At 37.1% G+C, this 24,848-nt stretch overlaps 1 protein-coding gene and 1 pseudogene across 1 annotated transcript; one reads left to right on the top strand and one right to left on the bottom strand.

Annotated features, from left to right (window-relative positions):
* Window positions 1-6,229: 6,229 nt before the first annotated feature.
* LOC101445560 (olfactory receptor 7A5-like) lies at window positions 6,230-7,146 on the bottom strand. Its single transcript, XM_004453786.2, is given in 2 exon segments — window positions 6,230-6,627; window positions 6,630-7,146. Coding segments are annotated over 2 exon segments (915 nt in total).
* A 13,211-nt stretch (window positions 7,147-20,357) lies between these two features.
* LOC131276769 (cyclin-J pseudogene) lies at window positions 20,358-23,265 on the top strand (annotated as a pseudogene).
* Window positions 23,266-24,848: the final 1,583 nt, after the last annotated feature.

Raw genomic sequence — 24,848 nt, 5'->3', positions numbered from 1 at the left:
GAAATGCTCCCATGGAAATTAATTTACAGTCATGTTTTACAGGGTTTTGTAAATGAAATCAGCCACAAGATTTCATTATATACTATTTATTTTCAATCATATCAAATTTAGTAAGTTTTCCCATTTATCCCATTATGGGTTCCTAGACTGTCAGACTATATCCTACAAACTTTGCATCACAATACCTAATAGTTTTTGGTATGGGGTTTATGTTCAGTGTATATTTGTTGAATAAAGTAACAAGGATGGGTGGGTGATTAAATATGTTTTGGAGTCTACACCAGAGAAATAGGAACATATTGAATTAACAAAAGCTTTTCCAGTAGAAAAGAGTTCAACTCTATTGAATAATAATAACCATGATACTACCTCTTTGGAAAAACTGTTCAACATTTTCTACACATTGCCTAAGTCATTTCTTGCAAAAAACCTTTTATCTGGCCAATACAATTTTCCATTACTTACAGATGAGGGAATAAGAGATTATCTAAAAAAGGGAGCCAGCTTAATGTCACAGCTTTGGTGAGCAGAGAGAGGCAAGGTCAAACCCAGGGCAGCTAAATCAAAGCGAGTGTCTTTTGCATCATTAATTTGACTCTAAGACTTCAAATAGAAACAGGTTTATTGGACTTACCCCACTCACATGGAGTTGAAGAATGTCAACCCCCACACCATGGAGCCAAGAGTGCCTACAACTGAAAGCAGGAGGATTGCATCCAGTATCCATGTGGAATCTAAGCCCCCTCTTGACATAGATGTGGAATGGACACAACCAATCCAAGGCCCACAGGATGGAGGAATACAGTAAGGTTTAGAGTGGACTTACTGATATTCTATTCATGAACTATTGTGGTTAGTTATCGAGAAAATGTGGCATTGGTGTGGAAAAAGTGGCCATGGTGGCTGCTGGGTGCAGGGAACGGGAGGAAGAGATGAGATTTGGAGGCATTTTCGGGACTTGGAGTTGTCCTGGGTGGTGCTGCAGGGACAATTACCAGACATTGTAGATCCTCCCATGGCCCACTGGATGGAACTTGGGAGAGTATGGGCTATAATGTGCACCATTGACCATGAGGTACAGCGATGCCCAGAGATGTACTCACCAAATGCAATGGATGTGTCATGATGATGGGGGAAAGTGTTGGTTGCTGTGGGGGGAGTGGTGGGGTGGGGGCGGTGGGGGTGAATGGGGACCTTATATTTTTTTAATGTAATATTTTTAAACAATCAATTAAAAAAATAAAATTAATTTAAAAAAAAGAAATAGTTAAACATCAAAGGAAAAAGGTGTCTTTCTCAATTAGGGAATTTGATTTCCTTAAATATATCATTTTGCCTTCTTTGAGTAAAAGTGAATGTGGGGCTATTTTCACTTGTGATATTTGTATTAATTCTTCCTAAGAGGAGTTGGATTTATATCCCTTCATCATTTTTCTTCAGAATTATTTTTCCTCATTGGATTAGCAGACCTATTTTTATATCTACATTTGTATTAATATAATGCTTGACATATTCTAAATATAGCCACTAGTTTTTCATTTAAATTTTATTTTCTTCATGATGTTTTTTGTTTCAACAACTATCAGTACTTTATTGGTGAAAACATGAATCCAGATGGTATGGTTGCTCTCCTGGACTACCATGAGGACTGTGTGACCCCAGATACGATTTTCTTTAAGGACGGGGTAGAAATGGAGAAATGTTAATAAATTTGGTATTGCTCTTTTTGACATGCAGGTTTTTATTATACTTGTGTCCATCAATTTGGCCTTTTGTATGTCCTTTGTATATCTTTTATCTGGAGTTACCTATATTTTCTTTTAGAAGTCCTATGTGAGTTTTCATCTTCCAATTTCAAATAACTACAGTTATTGGTGTTAAGTAATATCTGTTATGTGAACTATAAGGCAAACATGTATTTTCCTAACTTAAAAAATAATTTAACATAGGAGTCTACTGTTGAGCACAAAATCTACATAAAAGAATGCACATAGTGAGATTCTTGTTTCAAAAGTTTTAAAATGGCCAAAATTATATAAGCTGTTAGAAGCTTGTGTAATGCTTACCCTGGTAGCATTATTTGTGCCTGAAATTGGAATAACATAAGCTTTGTAGGGAAGAAGGGTTTTATGTCCTGATTTTTGTTCTAATTCTTTTTCTGAAATATGTTTATGCTTAGAAAATTTATTAAACTTGTTAATATATATCCATATGTATGATAATCCTCCAAAAAAGGAATTTAGAACACATGTGATGCACTCCCTTTTTGCTTCTTCTACTCTTGACTCTTCTCCTGCTCTTCCATCCTGGAATATGGATTCACTGTCTAGAATTACAGCTGCTACACTCTCACCATGAGATTGAAAATCACACATTGAGGAAGCAGGCGTGGAATGTAATTTTTTGTGTGTTTGTTTATTTTTTAATGTCATATTCAAAAATATATGAGGTCTCCATATACCCCTCACCCCCGTTACCCCACTCCTCCCCCCATAACAACCTCCTCCATCATCATGAGACATTCATTGCATTTGGTGAATGCATCTCTGAGCACTGCTGCACCTCATGGTCAATGGTCCACAGAGCTGCTGTACTAGCCTGGACTCCCTAAACTTAACCCTGTGACATACATATATATATGCCACATATATATATATATATATATATATATGGTTTGCTTTAGTTACTGTTAAAAAAACCTTCATTTTAGCACCCTATGACTTCCAGCTCAATGTGAACCCTAAGTAGATACACTATCCATGAGAGATTACAGAATATTTGCAAAATGAAAAAGTTGATGTGTTTTGAAAAGGTTATATTTCATGTGTGCTTTGTAATGATCAGGTCAATTGTATTCCATTTTGCACTAGATGACTCCTGCACACAAATAATGTTTTTGCAAATCAGAAGATATCTAGAGGAAAGCAATGAAAATAGTGAAAAATCCAAAATCATTCCATAAAGGAATCCAATGAAGAAACACACAATCAAAATTTTTGCATTAGTGAGGCCTTAGGAGTTATCATACTTACGTTCATCTACAAAGGAAGCTGCGTTCTACATGAAGCCACTTCAACATCACCTCCTGTTAACCATGGAATCCCCAGTGACTGCCATCTCTCAAACCCTCCCATTTAGGGCAGGGCTACATCCTGCCAAGTGAATGGGCCTAAGAAACAATGCTCTCCCATGATTCCAATTCCTTAGTCTCTGTACTGTATTTGAAGTTCAAATGTGAACTCCACTCTGTAGCATATTCTGATTTCCTGAAAGGAAGGATCTACCATCTCCTGTCCTCAATCATTCCCAGAACCAGGCTGAAAACCTTATGACTAAGTTAATAAAAAATCTCAGTGAAAAGAAAAAGCACTATCTTTGCCAGAACCAGGACCTTCATTTACCTGAGCATTGCAGGGGCCATGGTCCACTAGGCCTATCATCATTAACGTGGTAAATCACATGATTGGAGTTCCTGTTTTCTGCAAAATCTGATGTCAGTGATAGACACCAAGCTAAACACCCCTGATTTGTGTTTGCACCCCAATGATGTGTACATCAACATCATGAATAACTCCCACATTAGGTAGATGATGCAGTGATAACCAAGCCCACCGCCCTTGAGGCTCGCTATTCCAAGAGTGGTCCATGTTCTAACTGCTTCACGCTCACCTGGCAGCATCCTAAAAATTCATACTCTAGCACCTGAGCCCAGACCTACTCAATCAGGATTTACATTTTAGCAGCATCTCAAGGTGATGCCTTGGACAGTAAAATTTGCGATTGAGTGGAGTAAGCCAGGAGTGAGTAAAGGTAAAACTATTCAGAGAATTGAAGATAGATAGAAAAAGCCATTTTGGGTAGGTGAAAAAAGCAATTAAGTATGATAAAAGTCTGTGATATTCTAAGTGATCAGAAAAGTTAGACATAAAAAATACCCTGGCTATTTTTGCTTTATTGAAGGAAAGGAGGCTTATCATGGGGAAAATCTAAAAATATTCCTTCGGGGGAGTAATGCAAGAAGTATTGAGAAACCTAGAGATACAGAATGAGATGAAGTGGGGGTGAGTAGTGCTTTCCACAAGAGAGAAGAAATGGCCATTTACAAAGAGTCCTGTACAGTGTCAGTCTCCAGATGTGGGTCGGGATGCTGCATTCACTGCCTTCCATTCTCAATCTACTCTTTTTCTTGTTCAGAAATTCAATACCAAAGGTTCTCTTTCTCACAACTAAAACTTTCTCTCTCTCCAGTGTTTGTCTTTGTATTGCCAGCAATTGTCAGCTTCCCCTCTCTTTCCCATCATATGCACACAATCACTAAGACATGCACCAGGATTTTAAAGAAACATGATGGTGGTAGTCCCCAAAGGAAAGTCACCAAATTCCCTTCAACAGTAAAATGGACAGATAAAGTGGTGTATGCTATATGCACTTCAGCATGGTTGGTCTACAAACCCATAGAGGAAATGTAGAGATAACACAGATTCTTCACCTTTGGGGGAATCACTCATATACCCAGAAAAGATAAGTTAAATCCTGACATGCAAGCCTCCTTCTGTGATATTATTTGTAGACAGGGCCCTATAAGATCTTGCAATTAATTCATGTAGGCACTCATTTAAGAATATGTTCTCTACAAATTCTATGTGCATGAGGCCAAGTTAAATCAAGGTGGACTTTAATACATACTTCTTGGCTCTTTATAAACAAACATAATACAGAGAGGGTCAGTTGAAGTCAGAAGCAACAAGTCAGAGATGAGGCAGATCATAATGTGACACAGACAGAAATGCAAGCCAGGCAGACCTAAAGACTGTGTAAGCCGGCAACAGAATGGTACAGGCTTTGGGAGGAAATATATTCTGCATTTAACTGGATTTTGGTCTTCTGTCTTCCAAAGCTAAGGCGAAAATATTCTTATTATTAAGCCAAACATCCTGAGGTTTCCATCATAATAACTTAAAATTTAAAATGTCATGTTTCTCAGAATCCCTGTCCTTTCAGTGTTACTCTATGTCTTTCCTGCCACCATTGATTCTAAGAAGTACTTAAAACATTCATTTTCTATAGTCCAAGAGTGTGTGATTGAAATGCTGGTGCCACAAGAGGCCTTGGAGTGTTTCTGCTGCTCAACTTGGACCCTGATTCATTCATATGAACAATTCCTGCTAGAGGATGAAAGGGCATTTGGGTCAAAGACCAGTAGATTCAGTCAAAGTCAGTTGGACCTCCCTAAGGCTGGTTAAGGCTCCAATATATAAGGGATCCCAGACAAGATCTGTAGAGCCTTCCCAAAGCTGATCACACATTCTGGAGGGCCCTGCCGAGATCAAATAACTCCAAACCATTGAAACTCATGCAATATTAAAAGCATCTTACTAAACCATTTACTTATGTGATGGCTTACTATGCATCAACATAAATTATATCAGCTGGCTGATATAATATTGAATGGGAATGGAAATGGATCCTTTAGAATGGTTGGCTGAAGCATATTTTCAGTATTACTTCAACTGTTTGCAGACAACAATTGTGACCATCATGTGATTCATTTGATTTGCAGACACCTGTATTGAAATGACACTATCATTAATGTTAGCTTCCTGGTAATCTGTGGTGTTTGCAAGGATGTGGATATCTGTACAGTAATATCTCATGGCTCTGAATCAGAATGTTCCCTTGAAAAGATATTATTATTCAGATTTTCAACCTCTTGCATATAGTCAAATTTCAACAATATATAGAAGAGAGCACTGAACAAAAAGAAAGAAATGGATGGTCATGGAAATAGCTGGATTTTAAATTACCTACTTTTAAAATTTATGATATAATTTTGAAAAAGGGCAGATAATCTGTTGACAAGACAACAAAGAGTTGAATTTATAAACAACTCTGGAACTATTCAAATGAAAACAGAAATGTGATACAATAAAATAATGTGCAAAAGGCAACCCACACCTGGACTCCATTAAATAAAGTTCTTAAACATGGAGATGAGCCTTTCATAATTTAAGGAGCAAATTTTAATCTCCAAATATAAAAATGTTGCTCTAAAAACACAATATATGATTACAATTTTTATTTCATTATATTTGAGATCATCTTGTTCCTAGGCAGGTCAACTTCCTTGATCTGAGTAAAGAAAGCAAATTTCTGACACTGAGGGTATAAAAGCTGCTAAAACCAAATTTACGTCTGCCACAGGACCAATGACACTTTGCAGTCTTTCCTTTCAAAGCATTTTTTTCAGAGCCTGCTTTATGTCTTTATTCCTCAGACTGTAGATGTAGGGGTTCAGCATAGGTGTGACCACAGCGTACATCACTGCAGCTGCTGCACCTGAATGTGTGTCGCGTGAAGAAGCAGGACTGAGGTAAACTCCTATGCTCGTACAATAAAATAAGGAGACAACCAAGAGATGAGATGCACAAGTAGAAAATGCTTTATACTTCCCCTGAGCTGATGAGATTGCACGTATGGAGGAAACGATCTTATAGTAAGAAAAAAGGACACCAACTAGGGGACCCCCACCCAGGGCTACTGCTACAAAATATGTCACTAAGTAATTGAGGAAAGTGTCAGAACAGGCAAGCTGGACCATCTGACGAATATCACAGAAAAAGTGTGGAATTCCACATGTGTACAAAAGGACAGCCGTAGCACCATTAGCCCCTGCAAACAGGATTGTGTAAGACTCAAGGTCCAGCACCCTAGAACAAGCAAGACACAGATCTGGGGGTTCATGATGACTGTATAATGCAGGGGGTGACAGATGGCCACGAAGCGGTCATAGGCCATCACCGCTAGGTGGAAGTCATCCAACCCTGCAACGAGCAAGAAAAAGTACATCTGGGTGATGCAGCCTGCATAGGTTATGACTCTGCTCTGAGTCTGGATGTTCACCAGCATCTTTGGGACAGTGGTGGAGGATAAACAGATGTCACAAAAGGAGAGGTTGGAAAGGAAGAAGTACATGGGTGTGTGGAGGTGGGAGTCTGAGATGGTGGCCAGGATGATGAGCAGGTTCCCAAAGATGGTGACCAGGTACATGGACAGGAACAGCCCAAAGAGGAAGGGCTGCACTTCTGGATTCTCTGAAAATCCCAGGAGACAAAATTCTGAGATCTGTGTTTCATTTCCAGGTCCCATGTAGCAAATGTGACTAACAAGAAATAGAATGGATCTTGGGTAGTTTTCACATAAACAAGCAGCAGTATCAAAATAGAAATGCTATGAACTGTCTATTTCAGTGAAAATTTGATCACTGTATTATTTGTATGGATCTCATGCCTTTAGGGTATTTCTAGTACCACCTCAGATTAGGAATTCCATCCCCAAAATTTATCCCTTCACTAAGGATTCATAAACTCTTTGGATTTTATGAGAATTTCATTCATTTATGTTATGTGTGTGTATATATATATATACACACACATATATATACACACACTATATAAAGTCACAACTAAGTTGTGACTAAGAGCAAGTATAGTTGATGCTATGAGTCTGCAATGCTGTAACATAAATGTCCCAACATTCTGAAAGTAAAAAATATATGCAAATGAAAGTGTAATCTTATTATAAAGCAGCTCTTTATAGTTATTTCAAGAAAAAGAAAGCAGGTAAAAACAGAAGGAAGTGAGGTTGCTGTTTTTCATTTGTTGTTCAAGAAATTCCAATACACAAGGTGTAATTTGAAGAAGCAACTCAAATAAGAGAAGGCGGGAGCCATGGGGACATAAAAGGAAGTCTGTGCCCCGCAGAGAATATCCAGGACTAACATTCTTATAAATAACTTTTTTTAAATGCTCAGGGTGAACAAGGAAGCCAGTGTATCAGGAAAATGAATAAGAGGACTGTGAAGAGAGGTTAATTTATTGAAGGTTTAAGAACACGTTGGACTTCTTCCTGCCAAAACTTTTAACACAGGAAGTCCATTATCCATACAGTGAACCTCTCACACTTCATTAATTTAGTTACAAAGCTATCTTATCAAAAGCAATCAGACTAGTCCTGGTGGCAGTTTTGTGGGATTGTGTCCAGACTCTGCTTTATAGGAGACAGTTAATAGAATATTCGATCTCAGGTAACCCTGCTGGTGCAAGGCTGTGCCCAGAACACCAAAGTCTCTTAAACCTGTAAATGCACCCTTATCCCCAATGCCAGAGTAAGTATGCAGGCCCCATCACAAATTTGGCTTGGTCAGAATCATAATTGTCCAGGTCCCTGAGTGGGCAGGAGTCCACACTCTTAAAAATGATATTTTATGAAATAAACTGTTCTAGTGAGTTGATCCCTTGTCCCGAGGAGTGTTTCACAATGCCTCGAAAGAAGTGCTGCTGTGTGATTTTTAAACAATTTTGCATTAAAGATCTTATCTTTTAAAAATATATATTGCCAATTAGAAGTTGTAGTATATTAAATAAAAACTTTCTTTTTATGTGACTATCCAATGAGAGGGGACATGTCTCATGAAATGCTGTTGAAAGGAATTATCTACCACCTTTGGATTGGATATTTCTCATAAATAAAGGCACTTGCTTAAATGTACCTCATCTTAAAAATAAAAAAATAAAAAAATAAAACGCCAAAACACTGCCTCAGTTCATTGCAAATTCTGCCTCTGCTTTTATCCCACTTTCCTATTGCCACTTAACCATAAATCTCCTTGGCTAGACATTTACCATTTCTTGTAACTGCTTAATCCGTCTTTCTTCTCTCTTCTAAATGGGATTTCATTCTCATCTCTTACTTATCCACAAAGAGCCCTGCATTACTGACTCAAATGGACAAACCTCTTCTTTAACATAAACATTTTTTAAAAATCATTAACTAAGCAAGCTGGAAAATAATTGCAAGAATCTCTGAGCACTGTGCTAGGCTGGATTTGTTCCCAGATGAACTCAAATCCAAGCTTTTGACTTCCTTTCACCCTGACTCTTTCCTGTAGGGTTTGCTGAGCTCTCCTACTCACCTGGATGGACTCTGTAAGCTGGTCTCTCAGCAGAAGTCAAAATTGCTGCCTGGGTGGTTGGTGATGAAAACGAAGCTCAATCCCCACACAGGACAGCGGGAAAGGTCAGGCATCTGTTCCTAAACTTGACTTAGAACCCCAAAGGAAGTATCCACGTGCTGTCCAGCCTGGGATACAAGATAGCTGAGTGCAGCAGAGAAGAAACTTATAGCTTCTCTATATCTGCTCATTAGGCACCTTGTTTCTCCAATCTCTGAACAATCATTTCCCTGTGGGACAAGGTCAGGGCAGAAAGTTTTACTACTTGCTTCTCAGTTCTCCACGCAACAGGTTATGAGTCAGGGGAATCCAACTTCATTTATTCTCCTCTAAACACTCTCTTGTCTTCTCTGTTTCTTACCTGGTAGCAACTTACCCCATCCATTGACTTAAAATTTACTCTAAAATTAACACTGAGGGAGACATGTTCACACACTCTTGTGAATTTGAACACATTGATATGGGGTTTGGATACAGTCAACCTAGGGGTTACTATCAGAATTTTGCCATTCTCTTAAAAAAAGTGAAGTTCTCTTTTCATTTAACTTAAAATCATGGATAATAAAACTCTTTAGTTGATAATGTTCTTCTAAAGCAATTAGGAATATTACGTTTATAACACAATGTATGACCTGTAATTTAGTTCCTCATCTATAAAATGATTGTTGATTATAAGAAATATGTTCTGAGATTTTTATGTAAAATATAACTTATTGTGAACATCTGAAAGAATTTCCCCCATAACCTTAATGAATGCTCAATTAATTTAGTTAACAGATCCAATATAATTCTCTTCATGAAGACTAAAATGAAAACTAATTATTTATGTATTGTAAATTTTTACTGTAGAAACTTGATTACAATTCAAATATTTGCAGTTTACTAGTAAAAAAGGCATTCACGATATTTCATCAACATATATTACCTAAAGTTTACATCATCTAAACAGAAAATCTGAAACATCGATTATATGATATGTTATATTTTATTGAAATGAACTTCCAAAATTGTGCCAATCTTAACCTATATTCCTTTATTTCTCACTAAAAATCTTAGAGAAATAAAAAAAGATGGTATTTAAGTAGCTTTTTTTTTTTTCTTGAATCTTCTAAACTTGCTCTTTGGAATTAGCTTTTAGATCTTAAGGTCAAAAAGACACGCAAATAAAAGAATGAGGAATATACTTTAACATATTTATAATACATTTATGTAGACTTATGACAAAATATCTTTAACTTTCAGATATCGAGAAAATATACTATAAGTGAATAATATGCATGATGGCCCAAGTTAATTATTAGTAAAGATATATTATATTGATCAATTTCTTTAGCAAAATTATTAAAAGCATTAAAATCATTTTCATCTTCTATTCATGTGGTAGAAGACAGAAGACAACTAATGGAAATTTTAAAATCTCAAACTATTCTATTTCCTAAAATTATGGCTGTTGTGTGGAAAATGTGCTCTTTTCATGTCAAATTCACTTTTAAAGTTCACATATAATTCTGTTACTTCTCTGAACAGAAATGTTTCACACAATAGATTTCAATTAATGTTGGAAAAATCACCTTATAGTTTAAATCACAATTAATGACCGATTGTTGGCTCAACAATTTATTCAGTAATATAGATGGCATATGGACCAATCTAAGGAGTGACCTGATATTTGCTGTGCATTTTCACCCGTTAGTAATACTTAAGTCAAGAATCTGATATATGTTCCATTTGGTTGCCTTATGTTTCCCTGTAATTTGACCAGAAAAAATAAATAAATAAAGCAATGTCAAGCTTTTTTCTGCTTTTTTGCTTTCTTGATTTCTTTCTTCATCTTTTTTATTAAAATACGCTTTTTAAAAAAGAAAGATTACGTAAGTATTGCATAAACTATATAAGAGATTACCATATGAATCAGTCCCCACCCCTCCCACCTTTTCCCACGTTAAAAACATCCTTCATTAGTGTGGTAACTTTGTTACAATTGATTAACCCATTTTGGAGTATTAACACTAAACTTAGATTATCATCTAATCTTAAATTGGGACATCATCCATTCAAGTCCTCGGAACAATTCCTCACTGGTGAGAGCTCAGTGTGCCTGGAAATGTCACCAGTTATGTTTAATAACAGCTTCATAAACTGGGAGATTTCTGCTACAGTCATACATGCTTTAATATCTTGTTTATCAGCAAAATTCATCAAACCAGCTTTCTTAGGCCCTCATGCACTAACATTTTATAGAGTTTTTCTCTAGCCACAGAAATCCTTTCTCTGTCTATCCTGTCCATGACAACTATTACAAACTCTGTGTAAGTATAGTAAATTTTCCAAAGAGATTCTTGGCCACCAATAGCCCACTTTATAGAAAACGTATATTATTATTATTATTATTATTATTTTTAATTCATTTTTTAAAAAAAATATTACATTCAAAAAATATGAGGTCCCATTCAACCCCACCGCCCCCACCCCCCACACCCCCACAGCAACACTCTCTCCCATCATCATGACACATCCATTGCACCTGGTAAGTACATCTCTGGGCATCGCTGCACCCCATAGTCAATGGTCCACATCATAGCCCACACTCTCCCACATTCCATCCAGTGGGCCCTGGGGGATCTACAATGTCCCGTAATTGTCCGTGAAGCACCACCCAGGACAACTCCAAGTCCCGAATATGCCTCCCCATCTCATCTCTTCCTCCCATTCCCCACACCCAGCAGCCACCATGGCCACCCTTCCCACACCAATGCCACATTTTCTCTGTGGACATTGGATTAGTTGTGTCCATTGCACATCTATGTCAATTATTAACCACTATCACTTTCACTTCCTATTGTAGGGGATATATGCATAACTTCATTCATAGAAAACTGGTAAAGGACGGTAGTTTTCCATGCACCACCCAGCCCAACATTTAAAACTTTGTGCTCTGGTGATTGAAAAGTCTCCAAATCTTGGTGAAGAAAATCCCCACTCTTGAGTAGCAGATCCCTTCCAGATACCCTGATGCCAGAGCCTCTGCCTCTGCTCCTGGGACTCCCGCCCTTGCTTTTGGCTGGGTTCCCACTGCCTCTGCCCAGCACTTGCCTGGCTAGGACTTCCTGTGTGGGGAGCTGTGTGGGCCACCTCCTCCCCAGTTCCTCTTGGAGAGGTGCAGAAGCAGCTAGCACGTGGGCGGGCAGTGGTGCAAATCTAAAACTTTTAAGCAATAATTTTACACTCCTGTGTCTCAGTTTCTTGGTAAAATGTAATCTCTTTCTTTCTCTATGACTTTGGCTCCTCTACGTATTTCACATGAACAGGATCATAGAGCATTGCACTTTTGTGTATTCATTTTTTCACCTAGCCTGACGTCTTCAAGGATTATCAATGTAGGAGCATACAATTGATTTGTGGAAAAAAAAGGATCTTCATTTCTTTTTTTAATTTCAAGCAGTTTTATTGATGTAAAATTCATATAACATAAAGTAACAATTTTAAACTGAAGAAATTAGTAACATTAACACACTCACATTATCGTGCAACCTCCACCACTATCTAGTTCCAAAACTTTTTCATCAGACACATTAAACATTGAAACCCCATTCCCATCTCTTGCCAGACCCTGACAACCACCCTCTGCACTTTGTTTCCATGGATTTGTCATTTTTTGAATATGTCTTATAAGTAGAATCTTATAATATTTGACCCTTTGTACATAGCTTCCTTCACTTAGCATAATGGGTCCAAGGTTCACCTAATTTCTAGTATATATCAGTACCACATCCCTAATGCCTATTGATGTTGAGCATCTTTTCCTGTACTTATTGGTCATTTGTCTTCTTAGGAGAAATATTTACTTCAGTCCTTTATCCACTTTGAAATTTTATTTTCTTTTTTGTTGAGTTGTAAGAGTTCTGTGTCTAATCTGGATATAAAACTCATCATTTATATGGTTTCCACATTTTTTTCCATTACATAGTTTGCCTTTTCACTCTTTTTTTAATTAGAGAATTTTTAGGTTTGTAGGAAATCATGTAGAAAGAAAGTGTTCCCATATTCAGGTTCAGTTATTAACACCTTGCATTAGTGTGATACATTTGTTACAAATGATGAATTATAACAGCATTATTACTTATAGTCCATTAGGGTCCATGTTTGAGTTGGACAGTCCTATGGTTGTTGTTTAAGTTTTTATTCTAGTAAATTATATACAAACTAAAATTTACCTTTTAATTACATTCAACTATTTATAAATAAATTTCCTCATTTGCATTTTATATTCTTCCTCTGAATTGATGGGATATCTGTTGATTTTGAAAATTTTGCCCTGGAAACTCATTTACAAGCAGGCAGATGAGTTTGTAAGAGTGAAGTCAGGGAAGCAGACTTGGCCCAGGGGTTAGGGTGCCCATCTACCACATGGGAGGTCTGCAGTTTAAACCCCAGGCCTCCTCGCCCCATGTGGAGCTGGCCCATGTGCAGTGCTGATGCAAACAAGGAGTGCCCTCTCACGCAGGGGTGTCCCCACCTAGGGGAGCCCCACCCACAAAGAGTACACCCCGTAAGGAATGCCTCCCACTGCAAAGAAAGTTCAGTCTTCCCAGGAATGGCACCACACACACGGAGAGCTGACACAACAAGATGTTGCAACGAAAAGAAACACAGATTCCCCTGCCGCTGACAATAACAGAAATGGACAAAGAAGAACACACAGCAAATAGACACAGAGAACAGACAATGGGGCGGGGGGGAAGGGGAGAGAAATAAAATAAATAAATCTTTATAAAAAAAGAATGAACTCAATACAAAGAATTTCCCTCTACTCATCTTTCACTTTCCTTGAGTCACATCTAATTTACTGTATTTACTCATCTTAATATGTATTTCCTTATTTTGAGCCTATGTATCATCCATATTTGTCATTGCAATGTCTATTAAAGATCTTGGTATGTTGTTCATGATGAGATTTGTTGAATGGAGGGACAAATAGATCAGTTGACCGGTAAATATACAGTGGAGTCTGTACCTGAAGAAAACAAATTTATTAAATTAGTGAAGGCCTTTTACCTGGAAAGAACTTCAAAATCATTGACTAAAAATGACAACACATCGTATCATTAACACTTTTTAAGCTTTTTATAAATATTATCTCACTTAATTTTCTGAAACTTTGATGTGATTAATGTCATTTTTCATTTGTGCCAGAAGAGGAAGGAAGGGATTACAGGAACTATTTAACTAGCTCAAAAGTCACAGAAGTAGTTAAGGGGTAGAGATAAGGTTCAAACCCTGCCTGTCTTAAGTGTGGGCACTCCCTTAGGCATCACATAGTATTTAACCCAGGCAAACATGGCAGTAAAAATATTAACCCACAAAGAGTCCAGGAGTTGTTTTGAGTTTAACTCTACTTCTAGACAGATGCTCCCCAAACAAGGAATGTTTGGTCTCTATCAGATACAGTGCCCCCTTCCAAATTAAAAAAAAAAAATCAAACAAGCTAAAGTATAAGACCCTAAAAGGACAAGTCACTTTCTGTTGACAATTCACAGTTTTCATATTCCTATCCTCTCTTCCTCTGGGCAATTGTATTTTATAAGCCAAAGTAATTATTGTGCTATCAGATTTCCTGAATATTTTAATTTTGATGCCATTGATGGGAAGAAGTTTGTGAGCCATTTTCCATATGGACAAAATCTCAGATAAAGTGTAAGTGTGTAGCTGGGCTGTGAAGGCATATGACAGGAGTGTAGTAATGCTATTGGGTGGTATAGTGAACGTTTTACAGAAGGGGTTCGAATAAGGAGGGTGGGTTGGATTCTCCATGCCATTGGGGATAGCTTTTGTGGAGGGACCATATGAACACAGAATTGGTGGTAATGTGTTTGAAATTACAAAGTTGGGAATGCTCTTATGGAAATATGACAAGGAAAGATTCCTTGTTTAGACTGCTGAAAGGAGGTATTTGGGAGAGGACTCCCCTGGGGCAGGCTTCTAGGGAGTGTGTAAATAATCACTTTTTCACTATGTGTTATATCAGTGGGTGGAGACCCACATAATGAGCAGAAAGGTGTTGCGTTCCCCTTCTGGGGAGGACCACTATGTTCTCAAACAGAGGGGTAGGATTTTCTAAAGAGCATGGGCAGTGCCTAATAGGGGGACAAATTAGTATGTCAAGATCTAAGTGTTGTTGTAAATAATTGATTCTTGTCATCCAGGAAGTGAAGCCTGGTGGTCTCCATGAGCCCCACGGCAAGGGGAAAAGGGAGGAATTGAGTAAATGGAACAGGCAGTATTAAGGGGGCAATGGAAGTGTTCTACAAGATCTTGCAATGATGGACACTGGTCATGTGAAATATCATCAAAATTTATAAAAGCATACAGTCTAAAATGTAAACCATAATATAAATCATTACCCATGTTAGTAGCTATGTTTCACTATTTGTATATCAGTTGTAACAAATGTACCATCCACCTATGAAAAGGTATTAATATGCAAATGGGGAAAAGAGGGAGGTTGTTCAGTATATGGGAGTCCCCTGTGTTCTGTATGTGACATTACTGTGACCTAAAACTTCCTTGAAACAAATGAAAATAATTAAAATGTGGAGGAACAAATGGAAGAAAATGTCACTGTACGTACAGGACAACAGATATTTCAGTGATGAAAGGCAAAATGTAAAAAAAAAAATAAATATTTTTCATTTTTAAAAGTATATATTATTTTATGTTTTTAAGATTTAAAAATTATGTATATTATTACTTATATTTATGTCTATCATTATTGTTTCATTTTCCTATTCGTTGTATTTGGCTCTATTATTTGCTTCATTTTTTAAGAAGCTTTGGATCACATAAGGGTTACAATTGGAGCAGGGGAGGAAAATTGGTGTGGGGTGTCAAGGATTGGGTATAAATGGAAGGAAGTTCACCTGGCATTATATATAAGGTATATAAATAAGTTCAAATGTTCACAGAGCATTGTCTCCGTGGGTGGAAATTCACTCAATGACCAAAAGGATATTGAATTCCCATCCAGGAGAGCTCTGCCACGTTCTCCAATGAAACAGCAACAATCCCCCAAGTACAGGGAGAGTGACTATTGAAGGGTGATTGTCCATTGATGGAACCTTGATATTGATGACTATAATGATGAGCCTTTTCTCTTGAAATTGAAACTTAGTCTATTGGTCTAGGGGGCTTAATAGTTACCTCCTGAGAGCCTCCTTGTTGCTTAAATGTGGTCTTTAAGTCAAACACAGCATATAAATGCATTGATTTCCTCCAGTTTGGTATGTGACTCCCAGGGATAAGCATCCTTGTCACTGAGGGATTCCTACCAAACCCCAACTTGCCATGCAACTGGAAAAGACCTCAAATAAATGTGTATGGGAGTAAAGACAGATGAGTTTACATGGCTAAGAAAGTTCAAAATGAATCAGGAGGACATCCCAGAGTAACACTTATTCAGATCTCAGCAAATCTCATAGAGTGCCAAAGTAGACACTACCCCAAATAGTGAGGCTCCTGAGTGCTTTGGAGTCACTCTTGTCCTATGGCCAGGGCAGGTAGCTCCAGAGTTTGTTGCCTTGCCAGTCGACTCTACTTTGGTGTTTGTGCTCCTGAGTCTGACCGTGACAGAGTTAGTTTCAGTTATAGCTTCCCTACACATGGTTCATCTTTCCCTTCTATTTGAAACTATGGTTGTTGCTGGGTTTGGTGGGTGTAGATCAAGGGGACTTGGGTCTTTGGGCTGTCTATGTGCCAGCTGTGTTCTGAACCTCAGTGGAGATGCAAAACCTGCTCTCCAGTTCATTGGACACACCCAAGAATACTAACAAGGAGGTAAGGATGGACAACCACCATATCAAGGAAAATGGAGAGCCAACAACTGCAAGCAAGAGAGTCTCATTAACCAGCTCTATGGGATTGGAGCCCCTCTCCATTAGAGGGGGAATGAACATCATCTTCCCCGAAACCTAAGAACTGTGGAATGAACTATGGATGAGAGTGGACTTTCTGGTATTCTAGTACAGACTTATTGTGATTCTACTGATGGAATAAATTGCAACTTTGATACAGCGACAGTGACCACGGGAAGCTCTGAGAGCAAGGAAATGGATAAGCAGGAGCATTTTCAGGAGTTGGGAATCATGAACGGCATTGCATCAACAGATTAGGCCATTATATATCTTCCCATACATACGGAATTGTTGAGAGAAAGTGTAAACTACAATCTAAACTATAATCCATGTTCTGTGGCTATGCCCCAAAATTCATTTATCAATTGCAATCAATGTATGACACTAATGAGAGATATTCATGTGGGAATATGTGGGAGGTATGGGGGCAGGGCATATGGGAATCCCTATATTTTTAAAGTAATATTTATGTAATCTAGGTATCTTTAAAAATAAAAATATATATGTTTAAAAAATTAACTTAGATATGGCAAAGGGAAAACCTCCCCAATGATTGCCTTCCATTTCTCTGATGTCATTTTTCATGCGCTTCAGAAGTTATAAAGCTAAGGAACCTACACATTCTTAAGAACATTCTTTGGCATCTTTTGCAAACTTATTGCTTGAGGTATGACAATTTTCTTTCTTCCTGCACCATTTGCACTTGGAAGATATATACCTTATTCTCTAAAACTTTCTCTTGAGATATTTGTTTCTTCACAATCTTTTATGCTGTCCTCATCATCACCCTGAAGGTGTACAACTTAAAGACATCCTCCAATATAGTCTGTAGAAATTCCTATTTGAGAAGTATCTATTGTAGAACTATCACCATATTTTATTACAAAATAGCTTTGGAATGTGTTGTTAGTGGTGCCTAGGGACCACTCTACAAAGATTTCTGAACTTTGCTCAACTTCAACCTTCAATGCAGGCCTGCTTGGTTCCTGTCTCCAATCAGGTATGTATGAACAGAAAATGACTGTGAAGGAACCAGGCCCAGTGAGAAACCCCACTTGTAGGACTCAGAATCTCCTCACCTTGAACAATTTTTAATAAGGAAATTACATGTTTCTACATATGCTCCACCTAAGACTTCACGTTAAATTTCTTTAAACAAAATTGAGGCACATGATATTGTAGTAGAATAAGAGCTTCCAAAATGTATACATCCTAATCCCTGTAACCTTGGAATAAATTAAATTAAATGGCACATGAAAATAAAGACAGCAGATGGAATTAAATTTGCCATTCAAGTGAACCTAAGGTAAGGAGATGTTCCTGGATTTTCAGGATGGGTCCAATATAATCACAATTTATTTTATTTTATTTTTTTTCAAGCAAATAAAGACAATCTTCAGTTATTTGCTTTTTCCAGAAGTAAATACACAGTAAAAATTAGTATGTACATGACAGACATATAATTAAGCATTCAATGAAAATGAGCAAGTACTGAAAGTTCAGAAACAAAAGTAAAAATAAATAGCAATGATAAACATTTGAAAAAAATGCACATTTTAGTAGTGGAAAATAAGATCCTTAAAAAGAAGGTTTTCTTTTTAAAATTGCATAAAACATGGGCCCAATAAAGCATGTTTTATGATATGTAATATTATAAATTCTATGGCAGTTTGTTGCTTTAACTCCATTACATAAAACATTTAGATCTGTAATAGAATAAAATGTATGTAATATTGTTTGAGAAAGACTGTCTTCCTCAACTCACATTAACCTGTAGTAATCCTACAAAATGCTGTACAGGAAATTTCACAAAAATAAATATTAAGCAATTAATCACAATATCTTTTAAATGAACAGGGGGAATGGAAGAAAGTGTGTGTTAAAGAGATGTGATGTGAGGAAGACTTGACTGTCATTTACTGGCTTAGGAAATGGAAATGGACTTTGGACTAAGGTATTCTTTAGAATCCAGAAAATGCAGAACAAAACAGGCATTTCTTCCATGCCTCCACAACAAATTACATCTCTTCCAACACACTGCACATTGAGAGTAGATCAATTCGAACCACTTAGGAAATTTGACCACAAGAACTGAAAGTTAATGTTTATGCAGTTTCAAGCTTTAATTAATGGTCGTTGCTTAAAACAGCACAGAAAACTGATACACATTGTAAGGCCTAGATTGTAGGTTTAGCTGAATTTTGCCCCAGTAACAAAAATCAGATTTCTGCTTTTAATGAAATTGACCCAATGCAAATTGGAAATGTAACTTATCCATGTTTTACTAAAGAATAACTGAACAAGATGATTTTTAAATTAATTATAAATAAAGGAGATTTGACTTTCTCTTTATTAAATGTGTTATTAAGATTTGTTTATCACAACATTGTGGAAGTAGATTAGGGGAAAATAAATATATTAATGCTTCCGAATAATCACAAATGAATTCTTTAAAATAATGAGTTATTATAAATAAAAAGCTGCATTGGAGGGATGCTGGGGGTTTAAGAGACATCTAGAAATGCTAGGCAGGGCAGACAATCCCAGGAATTGAGCACTGTGAGTGGGCCTTACACTGGAATGTACGATAACCTATCCCTGCAATATATAGGAGTTGGTCTCATTTATAATCTTCCTACACATGGTTGTTAAGCTCCTATTTATTTGAAACTATGACTAACACTATACTCATGAAATATGTGTCCCAGAGACTTAAATCTCTCAGCTGTTCATATATCTATTGAGCCCTGAATCTGAGCAGAGTTGCAGCCAACACTTACCATCCAATTCATCAGACTTACCCAGGACAACTAACAAAATGATGATTATAGACAAGGACCATCACCAGAAAAGAGCATCTACAACTGCAAGGAAGACAGTCCATATATCTGTCCTCTGGAACTTAAGCCCCCAATCAACCAGAAGCAGAGTGGGCATCACCATCTCAAATTCCTCAAGATTGAGGAATGAACAAACATAAGGTGGGAATGCAACTGTGGACTAAAGTAGACTTATTATTCTAGTAATGGAAGAACATATAACATTCATTTAAAGGCAGTTGGCATCAGAGGTTCTGAGAGGTGGAATTGGGAAAAATAGGTGCAACATGGGTCATTTTTTGGATATTGGAGTTGTTCTGTGTAATGTTACAATTATGGATAAAGGATATTATACATTTTGAAAAAACCTTTAAAATTGTGTGATGCAAAGTGCAAACCATAGTATAAATTATAGACCACTATTGGTCACAATGCTTCAATATGTATTCATCAATTTTGACAAGTGTACCACAGTAATAAGAGATCCTGTTAATGGGGAAATTTGTGAGAGGGAGAGGAGGTGAAGTATATGGGACTCCCCTATATATTTGATATAACATAAATGAAATCTAAAGCTTCTTAAAAAATAAATTAAAAAAATAAAAAATAAAAAATGAGGAAATGAAAGCTGTTGATATCAATGGTTTTAAGGTAATTACTTATTCATTGAAAGCAAAATATATTTATATTCCTTTATTAACTTTTGTTACTATGATAAATGAAGTTGGAAGGAAGATCTAAAATAGCATAAGATTCTAGGTGCAATATAGGTAACCTTTTTGAGCATCCATTTAGATGGGAGGAATATGAAAGAAAGAGTTGGAAACTTGATTGATGGACACATGTTCATGAAGAACCTGCATGTCAAGAGAAACAGAAAGCTTAATAAAGGTAGGGGCTTGAAATCCAACATACTGAAACTCTGAAATGAATAGAATGAGACAGTTTTTAACTTCATATTCTGATATGAGAATTACGATCTCTGGACATGTCCTTGAGTCCTGCATCCACAGGCACTTGCTCAACCCAAGCAATAATGATCACTTTATATTTTCCATCCAATGGAACTTTTCAGAACCCCATTTATGTCTTTATTCCTCAGGCTGTAGGTGAAGGGGTTCAACATTGGTGTGACTGAACCCCTTCACTGAAGCTGATGTACACTGCTGTGCTTAAGCTGCTGTACTTAAAAGTGTGGTTTGTGAATCAGCAGAACTATGATACACTCCTTTATGTTTGTACCAGGAGAATCCAGCTTTCATCACTGCTCCTCCTCATGAATTCTACTTCCACATGTAGGGCTAATCTTCTAGCACCTTTGCCATCTTTCAAATGAAAGATTTTACCCTGTCTGTGACTGATGATGCCATCTCCATTAGTCCCTTGAATCGCTAAAGCCTTGACTTGGGGTTAAGTTACAGCCCATGACATTCTCTCCAGGACGTTCTTTCCCCTTTTGAAACAAAATGGAGAAATGTGTTCCTAGCATATGAAAGGAAAAACAGGACATACCTCTTGCCTCAAACACAATTTTGTTCAATTAATTAGGAATGCCCTGCTGTAACATAAGTCAAGAAGTGCCATTATAGTCCTTTATTTAAATAATATTTTTAATTAAGTGAGATATATTTTGATCTCTTTATGCAGTCTTACCTGGGCTTAGCACCTTTACAGGGATTGTCCCATGTAATTTTTCCTAAAATCCATTCTATAAGAGCAGTACCATTGTGAATCAATTCTACATTTGCAGACATGAGTAGGTCCCCAGGGTTAAAATAATTGCCTAAAGTTATAAACAGAGTAAGAGCTAGGATATTGTTGGGAACCCTGTAAAGATGCTTCCACTTCTTAGTGACTCAGCTACTGTTTCTCAACCATGGGTAATTCTGGCCCTCTGGGGATATACGGCAATATTTTCTGCTTTTGGAATTGTGAATAATGCTGCTGTGAACATCTGTGTGCAAATATCATTTTGAGGCCATGCTTTCAATTATTTTTGCTATATACCTAATAGTGGGATTGCCAGATCATATGGTAATTCTGTACTTAGCTTTCTGAGGAACCACCAAACGCTTCCACAGAGGCTGCACCATTTTACAATGCCATCGGCAATAAATGGGTTTTCCTATTTCTCAGCATCCCCCAACTCTTATGTCTGTTGTGTGTGAGTTTTTTTACACAGGCATTCCAATGGGTGTGAAAGATTATCTCTTTGGACTTTAATTGCATTTATTTGATGACTATGGATTTTGAGCATCTGTTCATGTTATTTCTGGCCATTTGTATATCATCTTGGAGAGATGTCTGTTCAAATCTTTTACCTATATTTTAATTGGGTTGTTTGTCTTTTTTATTATTAAGTTAAAGGATTTCTTTATAAATGAGAATCGTTACTGATTTGTGATTTCCAATTATATTCTCCCAGATATAGGTTGATATTTTACTTCCATAATAAATTCCTTTGAGGCTGCAGGTCATTGGTGGTGAGGACAGCTGGCTGTTGATATTCCCTAGCACTCTAGTACAAGGAGTTGAAGTTACCCTCCTTCAAAGGCCAGCCCCATCAGCTAAGTCTAAGATGGTGTGTGGATGACTTGATTGCCATTGTGAGTAATCCCTTCATGCTCTGCCCTTCTGCCTGACATGGTGCTATTTGCTGGGCCTGTTTATGGATCATTATAACATCTCTATCCAGCAGGTACATTTAACTGTGCTTTCCTGTCTACCTCTAGCAGTAAATTCAGAGTAAAAGAAGATAATGTGCCTAAGCTGGAGAAGCTCAATAGTCTGGTTTGATTGACATATGAATCTAGTATTAACAAAACAAAATTTGCTGACTATGGAGCTATTATTATTAGAGACCTTTCAGTGGGACCTCTGCCTTCCAACAGCTGCCCCTTTCATTGAGTATTCTCTCTCTGAATCAGCACATGAAACATATCTTCATGATGGCTGGCCAATGATGTGTTTGGAAAAACTAAACTCTACATGACCAAGTATGCTGATTACAGCTGTCTGTGTGGCTTCTTCAAGAATTATACTTTGTCTTTGCCCAACATGGCCTACAATACTGCATCACCTTGCTGCTTGCTCCTGGGATTTCTTAGGACACTGCATGGAACGGCTATTGATTGCTCATGATAATGATGTAATGGAAGCAATCAAACAGAGGGGACAGACAGGACACAAGTAAGTGTGTTCTAGACAGCCCCCCAACCTCATGGACAGTTCACTTTCAACAATCCCAGTATCCTTACCAGGCATATCAGACCTCTCTTCAGTATCACCATCCTGCATTGGAAAACCAAGCTGTCAGCAGATAGTATCTACCACACACATCTCATCTTACACATTACAGATGTGTCCTTCTTGCTTCCTTCAGGGCCTTGGGCATGTGCTGACTCATGTTGTGGTGTCGATCACAATACCAATTCATTTCATGCTCTATTTGAGGATTCTTATAATCAGTGTTATCAGAAAAAATGAACATTTTCCTTACATTATTCCATGTTTTGAAAGGCGATGGTAATACCTGACCCAAACTATTTCATGTCTTAAAGCTGTGAAGCAAGCTTTATTTAAACTTCTCTTCAAAAGGAAAGGGAATCAAATGATATCAACACTTCAGATACCAGGGCCAGGAAGACTGAACATCCCTTTTCATGTACCAAGAACCTGGGAGAAGTAATCACACACTTTAATAGTGTGCATGTCAAATTCTATATTGTTACAAATCCCTGTATGCTTAAAATGTTTAAGCCGTGACTGATGATCCAAATATTTCAAAAATATTCAGCACAACAGAAAACTTGGACAGACTCCCACACTGATATTTGACCTATGGTGGGTTCTGGCCTAATGTTGGCTTATATATCTAAGACTAATTCTTACCTGTCGTCTTTTATGCAAGAAAGTTACAAGATTACATCTTGAAGAGATCTTTTTTTTTATTCTACTGTTTGGAGTTTATTTTTGATTGACAGATGAATTTTGACTAAGTTTAACTCATGAATTGCTATACCAATCTGAGTAGTACAAAAAAAATTTGGATGATTTTGTATAGTTTCCTATCACAAATAGCATAGATCTCTGGATTTATGTATTAAAGTGAAGGGTGTAAAAAAAGCAATGAAGAGTGAATTGCTCATGAATCCACTGAATGGACTGGGAGAGAGTATAAACTGCAATGCAATTTATAATCCACGCTGTGTAGCAATGCTGCAAAATGTATTCAACAAATGCTATGAATGTGCCATACTGATGAAAGAGGATGCTGACATGGGAGGAGTGGGGGTGTAGTGTGGTATATGGGAACCTCTTATATTTTTTAATGTAACATTTTGTGTCATCTATGTATTAAAAAAAGATAATAAAAGTTAAAAAAATCATTGTCATAATTTTTGCTTTTTCCCTAGGTGATGAGCATTAAATCTTTAAATTAAAACACACTTACCTTAAGGAATTTATACTACTTAGAAACACTTACTTGTAATTCAGCATGCTCTGGGAATGTTCTGGTATGAACCACCTATATAACTCTAGGCTAAATACTCCTCCTACTCGGATGGGTTTTCAAAAGAGGACCTTGTAGCATTGAATGAATGAATGAAATGGTGGTTTCTATGAGTCATAGTACATATGTAAGTGTTGCATTTCTCAGTGCAATCAATAATCTATACCAAGATTTGATATAACTTTTAAAAAATAGTTTTATCAAGGGAAGGCAGACTGAAAAAAATGTCAATACTAGAATGAAGTTCTGTAGGTTTATTTTGTAGAGTAGCCAGGGTAGTTCTCAGGTTATGCTGAAGCAGCACTTTGTTCTGTTATGTGGAGGACAGGCATTATGAACAACATTTGAATCCAGCTAGTCAGTCTAAGCAGGCAGAGGTACTTACTACTAAATTTTAGTAACCACTTTCATTGAATTGGCCCCAGAAATGCCCTGGGATATTTCACTAAACTGGTAATGAGTGAAAACACCAATAATAGCCATTACAGCAAGTGCAAATTTGGGGTAATGAGTTTTGGGGAATATGTTTTAAAACTTAAAGAAAATTATTGTAATAAACTGTATACATTGTGTACTTAATCTACAGCAGAAAGGAGATT

The sequence above is a fragment of the Dasypus novemcinctus genome, chromosome 30 (assembly GCF_030445035.2).
Source record: "Dasypus novemcinctus isolate mDasNov1 chromosome 30, mDasNov1.1.hap2, whole genome shotgun sequence".
In the NCBI taxonomy this organism is placed as follows: domain Eukaryota; kingdom Metazoa; phylum Chordata; class Mammalia; order Cingulata; family Dasypodidae; genus Dasypus; species Dasypus novemcinctus.
The sequence above is the reverse complement of the archived record's forward strand: the minus strand, read 5'-3'. Positions and strand labels throughout refer to the sequence as shown.